The 16,928-nt window shown below is 55.0% G+C and overlaps 1 protein-coding gene across 2 annotated transcripts in view; it reads left to right on the top strand.

Moving 5' to 3' along the window:
• Positions 1-3,249: 3,249 nt before the first annotated feature.
• Positions 3,250-16,928, top strand: part of LHX2 (LIM homeobox 2) — a 53,655-nt gene continuing 39,976 nt past the window's right edge. The window contains exon 1 of one of the 2 annotated variants that reach the window (XM_028714455.2): positions 3,250-3,343. Coding sequence is in view for 1 of the 2 variants with exons in the window: in XM_028714454.2 (XP_028570287.2) it covers positions 15,119-15,238 (120 nt within the window). In the remaining variant the exon portion in view is untranslated. Of the gene's footprint in view, positions 3,344-14,168; positions 15,239-16,928 lie in introns of those variants that run through there. The other variant, XM_028714454.2, reaches the window with a different exon arrangement.

The raw sequence follows: 16,928 nt of genomic DNA, 5'->3' as shown, positions 1-16,928 counted from the left end.
CAATAATCAGTAAAACAGTTTAAATCTACAAAACATTATTAACTAAACAAATACAAAAATATACTATTATAACAAAAGTCATATCATAGGATTCACAAAGTACAGCAGCAGTAATAACCTTTAAGATAAAATTAACCACGTTAACAAAATAAGCTAAGCACTGTTGAATTCATACACACACCCTCCCCACCCCCCATGACATATTCTACTCTATTCATTAAGACACATACACAGAAAGCCCGTCTGAAAGGCTCCTGGGGCTGCACACAGACTCCATATGCTAACAGTTGTTTCCAAAGCCTAGCAGAGAGGAAGCATGGAAATGACCAGGGGGTGGGGTGGGGTGTGTGTATGTGTGTGTAGACAATCACACCTAAGGATGCTTGTACATGGTGGGGTTTTTTACCAATCTGGGGCTGCTCAGGTGTTAAACTTTTGTGCAGTACCCTTCAGGAGGATAAAGTCCTCATCAAATACCATTCCATGCTTATTTCCCCCATTTAATCCAGATTTATCATTTATCCTGCAGGGTGTTCTTGCTTCAATACAGTGAATCCAGATTAAACGGGAACAAAATACGAATATGCATTTTGATGTTGTGTTGACATTACAGAAGCAGCACAAAGCCCATAATAAACAGTTGTGTGGAAGTACCCCATGTTCATGAGCTTTTGAACGTTGTGGTCAGTGAAACATTTGAAGGTTTTGCATGCTCATAAATCATCATTAATTGGTTCCACAGAAAAGATCCTAGTTCCCAGTTTTTAATATCAGTTTTTTGATGCGTCCAATATGTGGGGATGTATTGAATCGCCCTAGAGTTGATGCATTCCGTCAAACCCTGATGCTATCTATTTTTGTGTATCCTGAGATAAGCTGGGCCTGGTCTACCGTTAGACGAAGTGAGGCAGCTGCCTCAGGCAACAGATGCCAGGGGGCAGGAAGCACCAGGATGGTGCTGCCTTCAGGTGCAGTGCAGGACATTGTCTTGTTTGCACAGATTCATCTGCCACCCCTGTCAGCTGCTGTATGAGGAATGGTTGTGGTGGGGCAATTTGTCCTTCATCCCAGGCAGTGAAATGTCTTGGGCTGACTCTGGAGAAGACCTTCGCTTTTTAAATATATTGAATGCTCTGTTTACATAGGAGACATAATAAGCTGCCTTTTACTGAGTCAGACCCAATGATCCATTTAGTTCCGTATTGATCTACATTGACCACCAGCAGCTGTCCAGGGTTTCAGACAAGGACTACCTCCCAGCCCTACCTGGAAATGCCATGAGGGACTGAACCTGGAATCCTGTATCTACGCTATCCCTTTCCCTCTTTCTGCAATGGCTTAAAAAATGGCTTCCTGAGTCCCCATTGTGGGCACAATCTGGACCATTCTCAAGAGCAAAACACAACTGTGTTTTGCTTTTCTGTTTCCCAATTGGTGACACACAGTAGGGCTGAAAGTGGAGAGGTGAGCCAGAGCCTGAAGGTAAAAGTAAACATAAAGGACCCCTGGACGGTTAAGTCTAGCCATAGGGGACTATGGGGTTGCAGCGCTCATCTTGCTTTTCAGGCCAAGGGAGCTGGCATTTCTCCACAGACAGCTTTCCGGGTCATGTGGCCAGCAGGACTAAACTGCTTCTGGTACACAGAGGACAGTGACAAAAGCCAGAGCACATGGAAACACCGTTTACCTTCCTGCTGCAGCAGTACCTATTTATCTACTTGCACTGGTATGCTTTCAAACTGCTAGGTTGGCAGAAGCTGAGACAGAGCAACGGGAGCGTCGTACAGATTCGAACCACCAACCGTTCCATCATCAAGCCCAAGAATGTTCCATATTCCAATTAACATGGAAATGATACTTGTGGATCCTGAAGGCAGGTGCTAGTAACTGCATATTATTGCATGCACATGCACACACCCTCATAAGATTAAGAACCATTGGGATGGATCAGCCCAAAGTTTTCTCTCGTCTTGCAGCCAAGGGACTCTGAGATGCTCAGAAGCCAGATTTGAAGCAAGTGACCCTTCTTCTACTGGGGAACTTATGGTCCTCCACATGTCCTTAGACTGCAGTTCCTATCATCCCTAGTTTATATAAAAGTCTGGCAACATCACCATCTCTCTCTCTCTTGCTCTCCTGCTCTCTGACTTCATCTCTAGAGATGCAGCTAGTTCTTGAGCCTGAGGTCAAAAGACTCCATGGCACTTACATGGATGTAACTTTTATATGAGAGATACCCATCCCTACCTGCAGTGCTTTTTTCCTGGGGGGACGCAGGTGTACGCACCCCCCCTAAACATTTTGTGGATCTAAGTTTGGCCTCATTGAGGGGCAGTATTTCAATATGAGTAGGAAAATGAGAGTACCCTTAATTTTTTATTTTTTTTAGAAAAAAGGCACTGCCTACCTGGCTGCACCCAGGTGAGAGCTCCCGGCTGGGCCCACATTCAGCCGAGTGTCCATTCTAGCAAACAGGAAATATTCGACTTGTCTGTTCTTTCTGGATCTCCTACAACTCTTAACATCCAACGGCAAAGAATTCCGTGGGTTACTTATATTTTCCCAACTCTGCTGATGCCGGGATTTCAGTTCTGCAGCCTGAACTTATTGGCGGCAATGACCCCTAACAAACAGGGGACGCTGGGGTCTTCCTACTCCCTCTCCTCATCACCCCTCTCCTGTTCCCCATCTTTAGAACCTCCTTCCTTGCCAGCCCTCTCCTCCGTCTTCAAAGCTCGAGCTGCGTTGGGCAAATGGGTGGGAAGTGTGTGTGTGGGGGGGATGAGCAGAGGCCGGCAGCTTCCGAACCCCCGCTGGCTTTGACGCTTGGCAGGGATCTCCTCACCCTAAGCTGAAGGTGGGGCTCGGCCCCCCCAGGTCCTCCAGCCACGCTCCGGGCGCGCAGGCGGGCGAAAGAGCTGCGCGCACACGCCCCGTCTCCCCCACGGTGCGTCCCGTCGGGGCGGGCGCGACCTCCGCATCTGGGCCATAGAGCTGGATCCGCGACTCCTGATCGTCCAGCGACTGCGACTGCAGGAGGCGGCGGCGGCGGCAGGTAAGGCGGCGCTCAGGTGCGCGTCGGGAAGGGAGGGGGAGATGGTCAGGCGGCGCCCCCTCCCCCTTGCACTGCTCGCCCGCCTGCCTGCGGGGTGGATGTGCCTCCTGCCAGCCAAGGCGCCTGGCGCTGCTGGTGCCCCGCCGCCGCCCGCATAACTGCTGCTCCTCGGCGCATGCTGGTCCCGAGTCGCCCGTGGGCCGCTTCGTTGTGGGCACCCCGCCGGGGAGAGAGAAAGAGGAGGGACCGGACGCTGCCGCGCTGGGGCTCAGTGCCTCCTCCGCCGGGGTAGGTCCGGCTCCTTCGCTGCCGACGGCGCGCCGCCTCCCAAGCAGAGCAAACGAGGATGTTCTCCTCCTTTCTGTCCCCGCTCCTTCTCCTCCTTCTCCCTCTTTCTCTTGTTCCCTCCTTCGTGGGATTTCATTCCTTCCTTCGTGTCCTGCTTTTTCACCTTCTTCTTTTCCCTCCGACCACCTGACGGCCCTCTGGCAGGGAGCTGGTTTCCATAGAATAAGGAAGAAATTACTGACAGTTGTGGCGGCGGTGGTTGTTGTGGTCGTCTTCCAGGCTGCGGGCGTGGGGGTAGGGATGGGACCCCTAGGTACCCAGCAGGGCAGGTGCTCCCCCTCTGCCTCGACCTCCTCCTCCTCCTCAGGGGCAAGTGCTTTTCCAGCCAGGCCGGGAGAGGTTTCCTTGCCTCCTAGCCTGACGTCCAGCCCATCAGAGCTGTTTTCTTGTGCCGCTGCCTCCCTCCCTCCCGCTCAATCTTTCTTATCTGCCTTCGGTTTTGTTCCCTGCAGTGCCGATCTCACGGGGGTAGGATTAGCCGCCCAGCAGGCGCGCGGTATGCTGCGGTTCGGGCCCCCCTGGTCGCCTCCTAGTCCCTGCCAGAAAGAGGCACCTTTGTGCTCCCAACCAAGATAGCGCGAAAGTCGCGGTTTCCGTCTTTGCTTCGCTTCTATACGGTTTCCACGCACTTCGACCACGCTCCCTCTCCTCTCCTCCTTTCCACGCCCACCCCACCCCCAAAATTTGGATTTTTCTCAGCATCTAAATAATGCTTTAAGATTAGGTCCCTATAGTGAGTTCCGCGTGCTTCCGTTTTGTGTGTGAGCGGCGGGTGGCGGTTTTGCAAAACTCCGCTTCTGGAGGGACAGAAGCCCTGAAGGGCCTCCTTTGGAGCAGCTGATCCGCCGACGACCCCCCCCCCTTGTATTTCGGCACCGGCGTGGCGGTGTTTTTATTTTGTTCAGGGAGGGGTCCTCTCGCAAACTCCCCTCCTCACTTGATTCATTGGGTGGAAATCCTCCGCTTGCCTCCTGCGGAGCTGAGTTCCGAAGGTGCAGGTCCCAGCCCACTCCGGAACCATTTACTCGCGAGGAAGTGATTGGGGAGGGAGAGGAAAGCCCCGAGGGGATTGCCCGCCTGCCCAGAGACTCTAATGAGGGCAGCTGGCTGCTTTCCGCTGAAGGCAGGAAGCGGGGTAGAGGCGGGGAAGGAGGGCTTGGGGCCGAGGGAGAGGGCGGCGCAGGATACGGAGGTGCCCAAGTTGCCGGGGCTCCTCACTCAACTCCGCGCGCTCACTGAGCCCACTCAGCACAGACCTGGCGTGGAAAGGAAGGAGCCAGCGAGAGGGAAAGGAAGATCTCGGCTCCTTTTCTCCTCCACTTGACGCTGTTGCAGCGCTTTTAGTCAACTTATCTCGAAGGGGCAGGAGGCTCTGCAAGCGGGAGTCAGAACAGGCCAATTTGGTTGTGGGGCTGATGCCTGCAGGCGCCCTCGCTTCGCTGCCCGGCCTTGCGCGCCTCTGAGGGCCCATGGCCCGGCCAGCCTGCCGCGGGGCACTTTTGGAAACACCGAGCCCCCACCCCGAAGGACCATGTTGCCGAGCTCAAGCTCCCAGCCGAAGGTTGTGGGGGCAGCCGGTGGGTACTGATCCGGCGCTGCTGGGTTCTGATTCCCCCAAATACGCAAGAGGGATGAAGTGGGGAGCCGTCCTGCCTCCGGAGCCCCCCGTCACATTGGTCAGAGATGTAGGGACGCGCCGGCGTTGCAAGTGCTACTGGTGGGGGTGGGAGAAGAATAACGCGACCGGAACACCCTGCCAGGCTTCCTCGTTAGAATAATTAGAAATGTGGTTGCGAAGGGACCGAGAGACGAGAGGGGCGGGGCGGGGCGGGAGAGACGGGCGTGGCCGAGGAAAGAATCTGCGCGGGAGGGGGCATCCCTTGACTCTCAGTCCTCTTGACCATGTTGTCGCTTTTGTAACGTGGGCATGCGCCAACCCGTGTCCCTGTGGGGATCCGGGACAGGAAAGGGGTTCCCTTGCCCAGTCTAAGAAGCAGGGGTGCCAACTTAAATGAAATGGGGGGGGGGGGCAGGTAAGCTCCGCCTCGCATAATCAATCACATGGCACTGCACACACCCACTATTTGAATGTCAATGCCCATTAACTTTTTTTGGGGGGGCTCAAATATTTTACTGAGGGGGCAAAGGGATCTCGGCCCCTAGGAGTTGGCTCTTATTTGGGTGGCCTGCGAGAAGAGGACCTGCGTCGGGAGAGGAAGGGTTGACTGGGCAGTGGGCCCGCCGACCACGAACCTAGAGGAAGGCGCCCGTGTGGTTGTGTGAAAAGGGCAGGGCGCGTGTCGGGAAGTGGGGGGCGCTCTCTCGAAGAACTCTCCCACCTCGCAGGAGGAGATGGTTCCCCTGCAGCAGCCGCCCGAGTAGGCTGTGCATCGCTTGTGCTCGGGACGGAGCGTGCGCGCGCGTTCGTTAGTTCCTGAGCCGCGGGGGACAGGGAGCTGAAAACAATATTTCTGACGAAAGCCGCTACTGAAAAACATCTTTTGCTCCCTTCTTCACCAGAGAGAAAGAGATAGAGAGAGGGGGAGAGAGATCATTTTTGAAATAACTTCAGCGGGTGTGAGAGAAGCTGGCAGTAAAGAAACGCGGGAGGGGCGGGCTGGATCCAGACCGCTTTTCCCTACCCCCGAGAAAGCCCTTCCCCGCGTTGTTCTTTCGGCTCCCCAAACGCACGCGAACCGCTAAGGGGCCACCAGGAGTGCTCCCAAACCCAGCAGTCCCTGCCGGCCTCGACGAGAAGGTCTCCATCGGCCTGCTGCGCTCGGGGAGGCCCCTTTCCCGGGGAGGCTTGTGCAGCCGGCCCCCTCCCCTTTCACTCTCTCTGGCCACAGTCTGCCCCGGCCTTCTTCGCCGCGGAGACGGAGCCAGGCGCGCGAAGGTCCACGTGGCGGCTCCCACCTTGGCCGGCTCCTCTTCTCCCTTCGCCTTCTCAGTCTCCTGTTCCTCATCTTTGAGCAGCTCTTCGCCTCCGTTTAAGCGGAGGGAGCTGGTGGCTGCCAGAACTGTTTTTGCGCTGTTCGGAGGATGGCTCATTAATTAAAAGAACCGCTAATTGCTCCTTGCGAGACAGAAGTGAGCGCGCTGGGCCAGCGTCAGAACTTGGGGTGCGGGGAGCAGAGAGAGAGAGAGAGGTGGCGGGGGTGGGGGTGGGAAACTGCGCTCCCTGCAAAGATCTCTGGCAACTAGGTCCCTCGTTGCCTCGCAATATTTTTCTTCCGGGTTGCCCCCTCCCCAGTCCTGGGGAACGACCCTGCACTGCCGTCGAAGGCTCCTGGGCTCCTGATGGAGAGACGCTGTTAGTATTGCGGGGGGGGGGGGGTTGGAGGACGGCGAGTGTGACGTAGAGGAACAAGCGAAGTTGGGGCAGGGTGGATCAGCCACCGGTTTGTAAAGGGTGAAGGCTCCAATAAGGGCAGTTTGGGGGAAATGGAGAATAAATATGCAATGACCTGGTGATCTTGGGAGAGAGAGAGAGAAATAATGGAAGGGGAATCGGGGAAGATGTCCCGGATCGGCTGGCGCCTTTTGGCCCGCAATTTCAGTGCATTAAATCGAGAGTGGGCAGCATGGGCTAGAAAAGGTAGTGCGTGGCGGGGGTGGGGCCCTACTCAGCCCAATGCAGTTGCGGACCCCATCCCCATCAACCCGCCTGCGGTGCCAGAGCCTCCCCTTCCCACCCAGGCGGCCTTCGCCTTCCCTTTCCCACCCCGCGGGGGCTGCGAGGTTTCTCGGCTGAAGGCGACAGAGGAGGACCTTCGATAAGAGCCGCCTCTTCGACAGAAAACGGGGGTGGTAATTTATATGATTATTGGGCGGAGGGAAGAGGGGCGAAAACAAAGCAAAATGTTATTTGTAATGGTAAAAATCCTTCTAAACCAATCACGTCATTTAACATCTCGATATTGGGTTTTATTTGTTCCGAACTGAGGGCTATAATCGTGGTTCCGCAGCCAAACGAAAACGAAGAACAAACAGAAATACTGTATTGCTTTATATCTAAAATATATGTAAATAAACCGACAGGAAGGGTGAACAAAGCTTCTGCTTAGAGATCCACAAGGCAAAACGCACCCTAATAAAATGGTGTCAGGAGAAAAGGAATAAAGGAGATGGGAGAGGGGTATATTTGTGTGGCCCCCCCCTCCATTTATTTTGTCAATAAGGTTTGCGCAGGAGACCTTGCGGACTGGGGCCGGTGCTCCTCCAGCTCGTCCAGGAGAAGTGAAAGCGCAGCAGCGACCCCCTCTCCGCCACCCCCTCCACCTAATCCTGCAACCCCCGCCCCAGATGGATCCTGGGCCAAGACCCTTCCGCAATCGCCGGCCCTGACATTTGCCCTTCGGCCACCTAAAGAAGACCTCTTCCCGGGCGTCCCATGGCCTTCCATTTGCCTGCTTCACATCTGGAAGCTGCCTGCCTCGCTCGCCTTCTTGTCTCGTACCTGATGCAGGCAGGCACCTGTCTGTCTAGCCCCCTGCCTGCCTGCCTGCCTGCCTAGGCTTCTGCTGAAGGGCCGCTTCCCGCCCCCTCACCCCCACCTCCTTGTGCCACAATATTTACGCAGCCCACCAGCCACCCAAAACCGAGCCCCAGCCCTCCGGACCTCTCCGATTGGTTCACGCGGAACTCGTAAATTTATTTATTTCATTCATTTTTTAATTCTAAGGTTGGGTTAGGTTGGCAGCCAGGTGGAGAAAGCAGAGAGGGGGGTGCCCCACTGTCAGGACGGAGTGAGCCCGGTGGGGCCTGGGATAGAGGGGGACGGGAGGAGAGGGATGAGGAGAGGAAGGCAATTCCCCCTTTAAACCCCACCCCCCGTCCGCTCGGGGCTGAGGCAGAGGCTTGGGCGAGTAGCTTCTTTCGGCTGCTTTGTAAAGGAGAGCCAAACGGGGGAGGGGGCGCACAGCCCCATCCCCAACAACGCACCTCTTCCTCCTGGATCCCAGCATCGCGGGCTGCCTGACGAGACAAGGCGTTTTAAATCTTCTGCAGATTTGTTGCGATGATCAGTCTCGACTGCGGCCCTTAGAGGGGAGGAAAAGGCGGTGCTGTGAAATCGGACGGCAACCCAACGAGACCCCAAAGGTCTCCTGCGGATTCCGCTGGCGAGGCTCCTCCGCGGGGCAGCAGTTGCGGAGCAGCTGAATCGGCCGACGGACCTGCCTCCTTCTCTCTCTGCCGGGGCTACTCGCGTCTGACCAGAGAGGGTGGGAATGTGGTTGATTTTTGCTGACTTATTTATTTATTTTAAAATTAGCTGTGCTACAAGTATCGGGAACACACACAATCCTGCCTAAGCTCTTTTTTTTTCCTTTTTTTTTTTGCCTTCTCTTCCCCAGGAATCCATATCTCCCTTTCTTTTGCAGAAGGCACCGATCCGTTGCCCCCTTCTTTCCAATTTCTTTCGCCTTTCTCCATTGGCCCATCTAGCCCAGTATTGTCTACACGGACTGACAGCAGTCACTCTCCAGGATTCCAGGGCATAAAAGCCAACTTCTAGGGGCGGAGGTCCCTTCGCCCCCTCCCCCCAGTAAAGCCCCCCCCCCATTGATGGGCATTGCCATTCAGTGTGGATGTGCCCAGTCATGTGATCGATTATGCGGGGCGGGGCTTCTCCCCCCCCCCCAATATTTTATTCAAGTTGGCACCCCTGTTGCAGGCTGAGGTCTTTCCCAGCCCTAGGTAGGGATGCCATCGCGGACTGAACATGGGGCCCTTCTGTGTGCGAGGCAGATGTTCTACCATCCAGCTACTTCTGCAATGATAATAATAATACTAATAACAGTAATTTTAAAATTGAACATTTTTGCCATCCCTTTGGCAAAACCTTAAAGCCCACGCCAGACGCCCGGCCGGCCCGGCCGCCCTCCTCTGGGGAAGGGTTGACCCACCTGGAGCAAAAGCGCAGCTTCCAGACAGAAACAGACACACGCAGAACCTCAGTAACCCGAACAGGAAACCGGTCTCCTCTTCCCCACAGATCCAGCTCTTTTCTCCCCCCCCCCCGCTTTTTTCTGTGCTCCAGTTGCATTTTATACAATATTAATAATACCCGTTGCTTTTTTAAAAAAAGGGGGGGGAGGGAAGAGAGAAAGACTTCCAACCTTTTTAGGCTTCTGACATTGCACGCTCAAAACCCATATTTCACGTGTCTTGTTCTGTTTTAAGTTCAGTGCATTTAACAGGACCCTAGAGAGGATCGTGTGGTGAAGATTTCTCTTCCCTCTTTGACACCTGGAGAAAAAGAGGCAGGCAGGCAGGGAGGGAGGCGGTGTGTGTGTTGGGAGGGGCGCTTCTTTTAAAGCCCTGGACTTCTAGAAGCCCTGCCAGGAGACCCCCTCCTTCCTTTCTGTCCCGGGGCCTCATCCTGCCTGCCTCACTGGCTGCTGAGCCCCTTCTTTTCCTGATGGCTCGACTCCAAGCCCTCGGCCTTCCTCGACCTCCTCCTGGCATCTAATTACTGTACCTAATTTATCGGCGCAGGATGGAGGACGATCCGAGCTGATTTAGCGATGACTGACAGCTTTTCAAATCGCCCTAAAATGTCGTGTTCTTCCCCGACTAGGACACACGATTGGCGGGGGGGGGGGGGAGTGTTGCACAAGGAAGGCGAAGCTGGGCGGGCTGGGATGGAGGCGGCTGCAGAGCAGGATTCGACCCTGCGCTGCTCCAGAATAAACTTCCTCCTGGGATAGAAGCCACGCAATCGACCTATACGATTTAGCACCTTGTTTGTAATTCATTCATCCATTCATTAGCAGCAGCCTGGGCGTTTCCACGCCGAATTACGGCTTCCATTCCATTCGCGAGCTGTTATCCTGTTTGCAAAAATGGAAAAGGAGAGACGCTCTCGGTTATTGTCTCAATTTATTCCTGCGAGTGGGCCGGGAAGGACCCTTCTCCTCCATGGCCGAATCTTACCCTGGTGTGAAAAGAAACTTTGTGCAGAGCAGAGTTGGGGGGGAGGGAGGGAGGGAGGGAGGGGTTAGAGGAAGGAAGGAAGGAAGAAGAGGCGAGAGGAAGATCTTAACCTTCCTTATTATTAACCTTAACTTCTTCTTCTTCTTCTTCTTCTTCTTCTTCTTCTTCTTCTTCTTCTTCTTCTTCTTCTTCTTCTTCTTCTTCTTCTTCTTCTTCTTCTTCTTCTTCTTCACAACCTGCCTTACATTCGGGCCGCTCCTAGCACAAAACTGTTTCGTTCGGATGTAGGGTAAATTATTTTTGTTATTGTTGCTGCTGTTGCTGTTATGGTTATCATTAAAAGCATTTAAGAACTCTCTTGCACAAAAGGGCGAAAACACCTAACTGGAGACGAGGCAACTCAGCGCTGCAGCTGCCTGGCGTCTGCTAGGCGCTGGTCCGGGAAGCGAGAGCTGAGAGTCCCCCTCCGAGGCCTTTGGGCACCTCGCGGGCTTCTGCGCACCCGCCTTTTCCCCGTTTCCCTGACGTGGGAGCTTGGCGCCCAGTTATCGGGGGCCTGCCGAGGTGACCCCCCCCATTGACACGCGATGTCCCCTCACTGCCTTGTTGGGTCTGGGCGTACAACGGGCCTATCACCGCAGCGGAGAAACCGGAGCTGACTCTACAGTCCGCTTTCAATCCGGAGTTAGGGTTTGTGCCAGGGAGCTGCCTCCCCTTGTAAGCCGCTGCTTAGGCTGGAAGAATGGGAGGGGCCCCCGGGGGTCTCCTCCCTGCCCCGATTCCCTTTGGCATCCCAGGCAAGCAGACAGACAGACGGAGGGACCACCTGAAACCCGGCAATTAGAGGGTCTTCCGCCTCCCTCGGTGGAAACCTCCCTTTGTTTGGCTTCTGTCGCGGGAGCGGGCCTGGCGTTTGGGGACTGCGAGGCGGCAGATGGCCCTGGCTGGGCCGGGCGGGCGCTCACCTGTCGCCTCCCACCAGGTGGAGGGGGGTGGCTGTCTGAGGAGGGGCTCCCCTTGGAAAGAAAGGTATTTGAAATAATAGTAGTAGTAGTAGTAGTAGTAGTAAAAACAACACTAATAAAAACAACAACAACGATTAATAGATTTTTGCTGGTGGCACTGCTGCTGCTGCTCCGGTCCTGAGTGATGTGAGATGGGATGTCAGGCGCGATCTTGCCAGGCATCCGGCGTGCTTACAATCCATCCTTTCCACGCTGGGTGTCTCTTCTTGTGCTCGCACTTCACTTAAGCAGATAATGAGAGTGAGGGGTGGGTGGGAGAGGGAGCCGGTGGGGGGAGAGGAGGGCTTTCGGGGGCCCCCTCATCCCTCTTAAATTATAGCCCTTGTGTTGCTGTTTCCAGGCATTAAATCAATCTAATTACATAAAATATAGACTCCAGTCCCTCTGAGATCGTTAGCGGGGCCTGAGGCCGGGACCCTGCCCTGCTTGGAGGGACTCGATTGAGCAGGCTTCGCGCACTGGGCGCTCCGGAGCCGGTCCACGGTTCCTCGGGATGCGCTGCTCCCCGGACACATAAGGCGCGCAAGCATCTAGCGAATCGACACAATTCCCAGGCAAGAAGAGAGGGCAGCTGCCTTAGAAGCGCAGAACTGTAGAGTGGGAAGGGGCCCTGGGGGTCGTCTAGTCCAACCCCCTGCAATGCAGGAATCTCAACTAAAGCATGCATGGAGCATCCAGATGGCAACCCATCCTTTGCTTGAAATTCCCAATGGAGGAGAGCCCACCATTCTTCCGAACTGTCGAACAGACCTTGCCAGATCAAGGCGCAGGTCGTCCTAGCCCGGCGTCGATGCCCCTGACCGCCCGTCGTTCCAGACAGGCGCCTTTCCTCAGCCCCAACCGGAGATGCCTTCTGTCTGCCTCTACCCACTTGAGTTTGGGCTGCTTTCCAAAACGCCCAGAGAGTTTGGCTGCAGCTTAGCTGCTGCTGCTGCTGTTGTCACCACCACGTTTGGAGCAGGAGGTGTCCGTCCCCTCCCGCCTTTCTACAGATTATGTCAGGTCCACCTAAGCTAAATCCATTCCACCTGCTCAAAGGGCGGAGGCGGCCCAGGTCCAAAAGGCCCGGTGCTGCTCAATGGCAGAGCACCGGCCTTGCAGGCAGGAGATCCCAGGTTCAGTCCCGGGAGAGCAGCTGGTAATGTCCCCCGCCTGAAACCCTGGACAGCCGCTGTCAGTCAGTGTGGACAATACCCAGTTAGATGGGCCAATGGCTGATTTTGTGCAGAGCCTCTTCCCATGTTCCTGTGGCTTCATGGCCCGGGGGAAATGGAAACGTCCAAGGGACCAGGTGATGCCACTGCCTGCTTCACCCCGCTTTTCTGGACACCCACAGGCCCCCCCACCCCAAAAGCCTTCCTTGTCGGACTTCATTGCCCCCTAGGCAAAAGACCCAGAGATCAGTCAAACGCTTTAAAACTGGTTGGTATCAGTGACAGGTTTCTGGGCGTCAAGCGAGCCGGAGTTCCCAGCGCCTGCTTAACCCACTAAGGGCTCTCCCTTGCGGGCACGTTAGCCTGGATCGTGTCCTGGGGGGGGGGAGGGAGGGCAGAGGCTGCAGGATCCAGCCTTGAGACCTCCAAGGGGGTATTTAAGCAACTCAGGTATGTGTAGGGTCAGAGATCAGGACGGGATCCCGTGGGGAACGTGTCTGTCCCATGTGGGAAGACTACAACTACAGGGCAAGTGGAGAATTAGCTTCGTTATCTCCTTCCTCCGTCCCTCCTTCTCTCTCTTTCCATAATTTCCTTCCACAATGTTTTTTATTCATTTTTCCTGACTTCCTAGTTTTAAGCAAAGGGTTTCTCAAACAGCTGGTAAGGGGGCTCCTCCGAGTGAAAAGGGGGAGGGATCCCCAGTCATGGTGCGTGTGAGGAGCGGCATGGTGTGGTGAACCCAATTCTTTCCCCACTCCAGCTTAAGGGGCGCCTCCTTTTAACTCGCCTCAGCCCCTTCTGCATTTTGGGACGCCGGTTTTAGGAGAGGGACATTTAATATATGCCTTCCTTGCGGAGGGAAGGAAAAGTCACGAAGAATATACGAATGTTAGGGAGGCAGTCCTGGGATTCTGAAAGGTCGAGTTCGCAAGCAAAGAAACAAACAGAACCAGCAGAGTGCCCCACAAGTCGGTATCCCTGAACTACCCTCTGTCTCTTCGCTGACCTAATGCCTCCAGGCGTTTGGCTCTACAACTCCCACCAGCTCCAGCACCGCAGGCCCTGCTGCCAGGGCGGATGTGAGTTGGAGTCCAAAACTCCTGGAGGGCACCAGGTGGGCGACGTCTGCCCTCAGAGATGTGGAAAACGGGCCAAAGGGGGCTTCATGGGACCTGGGCTTCCAACTCTGTAGGGCAAGTTCTTGAACGCTTCAAGGGCCCGTCGCTGGTAAAACGGTCGTTGCGCTCATACGAATAGCATTGAGCCGCTGCCTTCAGACCCGCACCCCAGCCATGAGCCATTCCTTCCTCATGAGTTATTCGTTAGCTTGCACCCCTCTTGCAACGTTTGTTGCCGCCTTCTCTTTCTCCACCCGCCTCTTCCCATCATTTTCTGTTGGGGGAGCTGTCCCCAGAGGGAAAGGCCCCCGGAGGATCATGCTCAGGGCGCTGCTGGGCGGTGGCAGGTTCCCTTCCTTGCGGGTGCTGAAATAGAAAGCGCAGCTTGCGCGGCTTCGCTCCATCCCGGGAGCCTCTGGGGGCTGCCCTGGAGGGTCTAAAAGTACGACACTTCTCGCCTTCCTCCTGCGAGGACGGGGCCAGGCGGAAGCTCCTCCCCCCCTGCTTTCCCCAGGAGGGCTGGGAGTGGCGGGGAGGAGCCGGAGGGGGTCTCTACCCGGACCAGGATCTTTCCGCGGAGACTGCCGCTGCGCTGCCACTCCTCACTCCAGGTCGCTTCTGACTGAAGCCGCAGCCGGGCTGGGCTTGGCCCCGACGGCGCGGCCAGGGAAGGAGAGCTCTCGAGGTGCCCGCCTGGGTTGCGCGCGTCAGGCCGGCGGCGGCTACGGCCTCCGTCCTCTCCGGGCCCGCGCGAGCACATGGTGGCCGGGCCTGGCCCGGAGCTGAGCAGCCAATGGGCGCCGCGCCCGACGTGATGTCAGAGCAACGCTAGAAAAGGCGCGGAGCCTTGCGCTGGGCTGGGACTACAGCGACTCCTGCCCGGATCGCGGCTCCTCCTCCTCCTCCTCCCGGTCGCCCGGCCTGGCCCTCCCCTCCGCCAGTTGCTCGCTCGCTCGCTCGCTCCCTCCCCCGTGCCTCGGTCCCCGGAGCAGCCACCTCCGCCACCGTTGCGCCTGCCCTGCAGAGAAGTGCTCCGGTCGGCCCCGCCGCGGATCCGGCCCGTCCAGGAGCTTCGCGCCAGCCGCTGCCCGTAGGCCTCCTGCCGGCTGCCCGCTCGTCCCAAGCGCGGCGGGAGCTCTCGCCGTCCGGGCGTCCCGGGGCTGCGCCGGGGCGAGGAGGCAAGCAGGCAAGCAGCGATGCTTTGAGCCAGCCAGCCAGCCAGCCAGCCAGCCAGCGACCCCGCCATCCCGCCCTCCGCCCGCCGACTGGCCTGGCCTGAGCCGACCTCGCCAGAGGACTGAAAGCAACCGCGAAGGTAGGCAGGCAGGCAGAAAGGAGGAAGCGAAGGCGAGACGGCGCGGCCGCGTTGGAGGCATGGCGTGGCCTCACCGCGAGTAACGGGAGCGGCCGGAGGACAAGCAGGAGAAGCGCGGGACCTCCCAAGCGGCGCCCGCCGGCCACCAGCCCAGCCCTGCCATGCTCTTCCACAGCCTGGCCGGCTCAGAGATGCACGGCGTCATCGACGAGATGGACCGGCGAGCCAAAGGCGACACGCCCGCCATCAGCTCCGCCATCGACCGCGGCGAGACTGAAACGGTAGGGCCGCCGAGAAGGAGACCCCGCTCTCCGCTGCTCCGGTGATGGGCAGGCGCCAGTGGCTTCCCTCTGGTTCACCCAGGAAGGCCCAGATCCCAAAGTTTGGGGAAAGTGAGGGCAGGGGAACCCCAGATTTGCCCAGCGGCCGAGCAATTATATATATATATATATAACATATATAATTGCATTCATTTATATATATGCATTCATTTAAATAATAATAATAATACAACAATAATAATATATGCATTCATTGAAATAATAAGAATCCACTTGCAATGGAGGGAACCGAATCGGGGAAATGGGGGGAACAGTGAGCCTGGCAAGGCGGTTCACTCTGGTGCTGAGGAAAACCGCAGCAGCTTTTCTGGGAAAGATCCTGCGTTTCAGGGGTTCGGAGTAGCTAACAATAAGGGGTGAATAACTGAAAAAATAAAATGCATTCGTTTAAGAAATAATTTTAAGAGGGGGAGTGGCTTTGGCTGATAAATAAAATTCTTTTTCTTTCATTTTTTTGGCTTACTAAAATTATGTTTCTTCCTTCCTTTTTCTTTCTTTCCTTCTGTCTTTCTGATTCCCCATTTAAAACAAAAAAAGGTAAAGTCAGTAATATCTCTATATAATTATCTATTTATATAAAAAACTATATATTAAAAATAGATTAAATTCATTCTCGTTGCGCACAAGATATTCAAAGTGACAAAGGCCTTTATTTCTTTTCTTTTTTTATGGGGCGGAAATTAGACCGTTTTTTAGTTTATCCTGTTTTTTAGTTTAAAACAAACTGACCATTCAGCAAAGTGCTTTCCCCTTACCCGTTCTGTGCCTTCCTTCTTTCGCCCACTGTCGCGAGGGTGGGGAGCCAGAGGCGCTGGGAGCCTCCGGTGGGCCGACGGCTCCGAACCCTTCTCGGTTCGAGGCTGGCGCTTCCACGCTCAGGCCTGGGAAACAATAAATAAATGCTTGTACCGATTTTATGTGTTTTATTTTATTTTGGGATTTTATTGAAAATGGAGAGGAACCGATTTATATTAATCAGAACATGACATTTGCAGTCGCCTTTTTAGTCACTATCCTCCCGTTTTGATTTCGGATATTTTTGGAATTTGCTAAGTGGAAAAGAAATAGAGCGGGAATTATTACTTTGCTTTATTATTATTATTTTTTAAAAATCGGGTTTCTTTTTTTTGTTTTATTTTTGGGTGTTTGTCCCCGTTTTGCTCTTTAAAAATGCTTTTCTTCAAAGGTGGAACGGATAACTCAGAAATTGGATAAATTAGCCGTCGGGTGTCCCGATGCCCGAAATTCTGGGGTTGCTTGAGAGGGGCGGTTTTAAGAGAATTCCCCAAGCCTCGGCCCCTGTTTTCCCGTCTCTTCTCATTTTTACGCATTAGTTTAAGGAACTAAAGGACTCCACAAAGACAACAACCCAGCTGGGTTCAATTTGCAAATGTAATTTTTTTTGTGGGGGGAAACATGAAACAAAACTTGGGACATTTGTTTGTTTTGTAACAAGCGCAAGAAGGCATTTGAACACACATTTCGTTCATTCGTTTGACTTAAAGAGGGATAGGGAAGCAGACGCGGACTTAGGCAGCAATCCTATTCCTTCTGGAGAGGAAGCCCGCTTCAGCTCGCTTGGACTTACTTCCTAGTAGGCACGCACAGGATCGCGCCACATGTCGCATCG

Source organism: Podarcis muralis, chromosome Z, assembly GCF_964188315.1.
Source record: "Podarcis muralis chromosome Z, rPodMur119.hap1.1, whole genome shotgun sequence".
In the NCBI taxonomy this organism is placed as follows: domain Eukaryota; kingdom Metazoa; phylum Chordata; class Lepidosauria; order Squamata; family Lacertidae; genus Podarcis; species Podarcis muralis.
The sequence above is the reverse complement of the archived record's forward strand: the minus strand, read 5'-3'. Positions and strand labels throughout refer to the sequence as shown.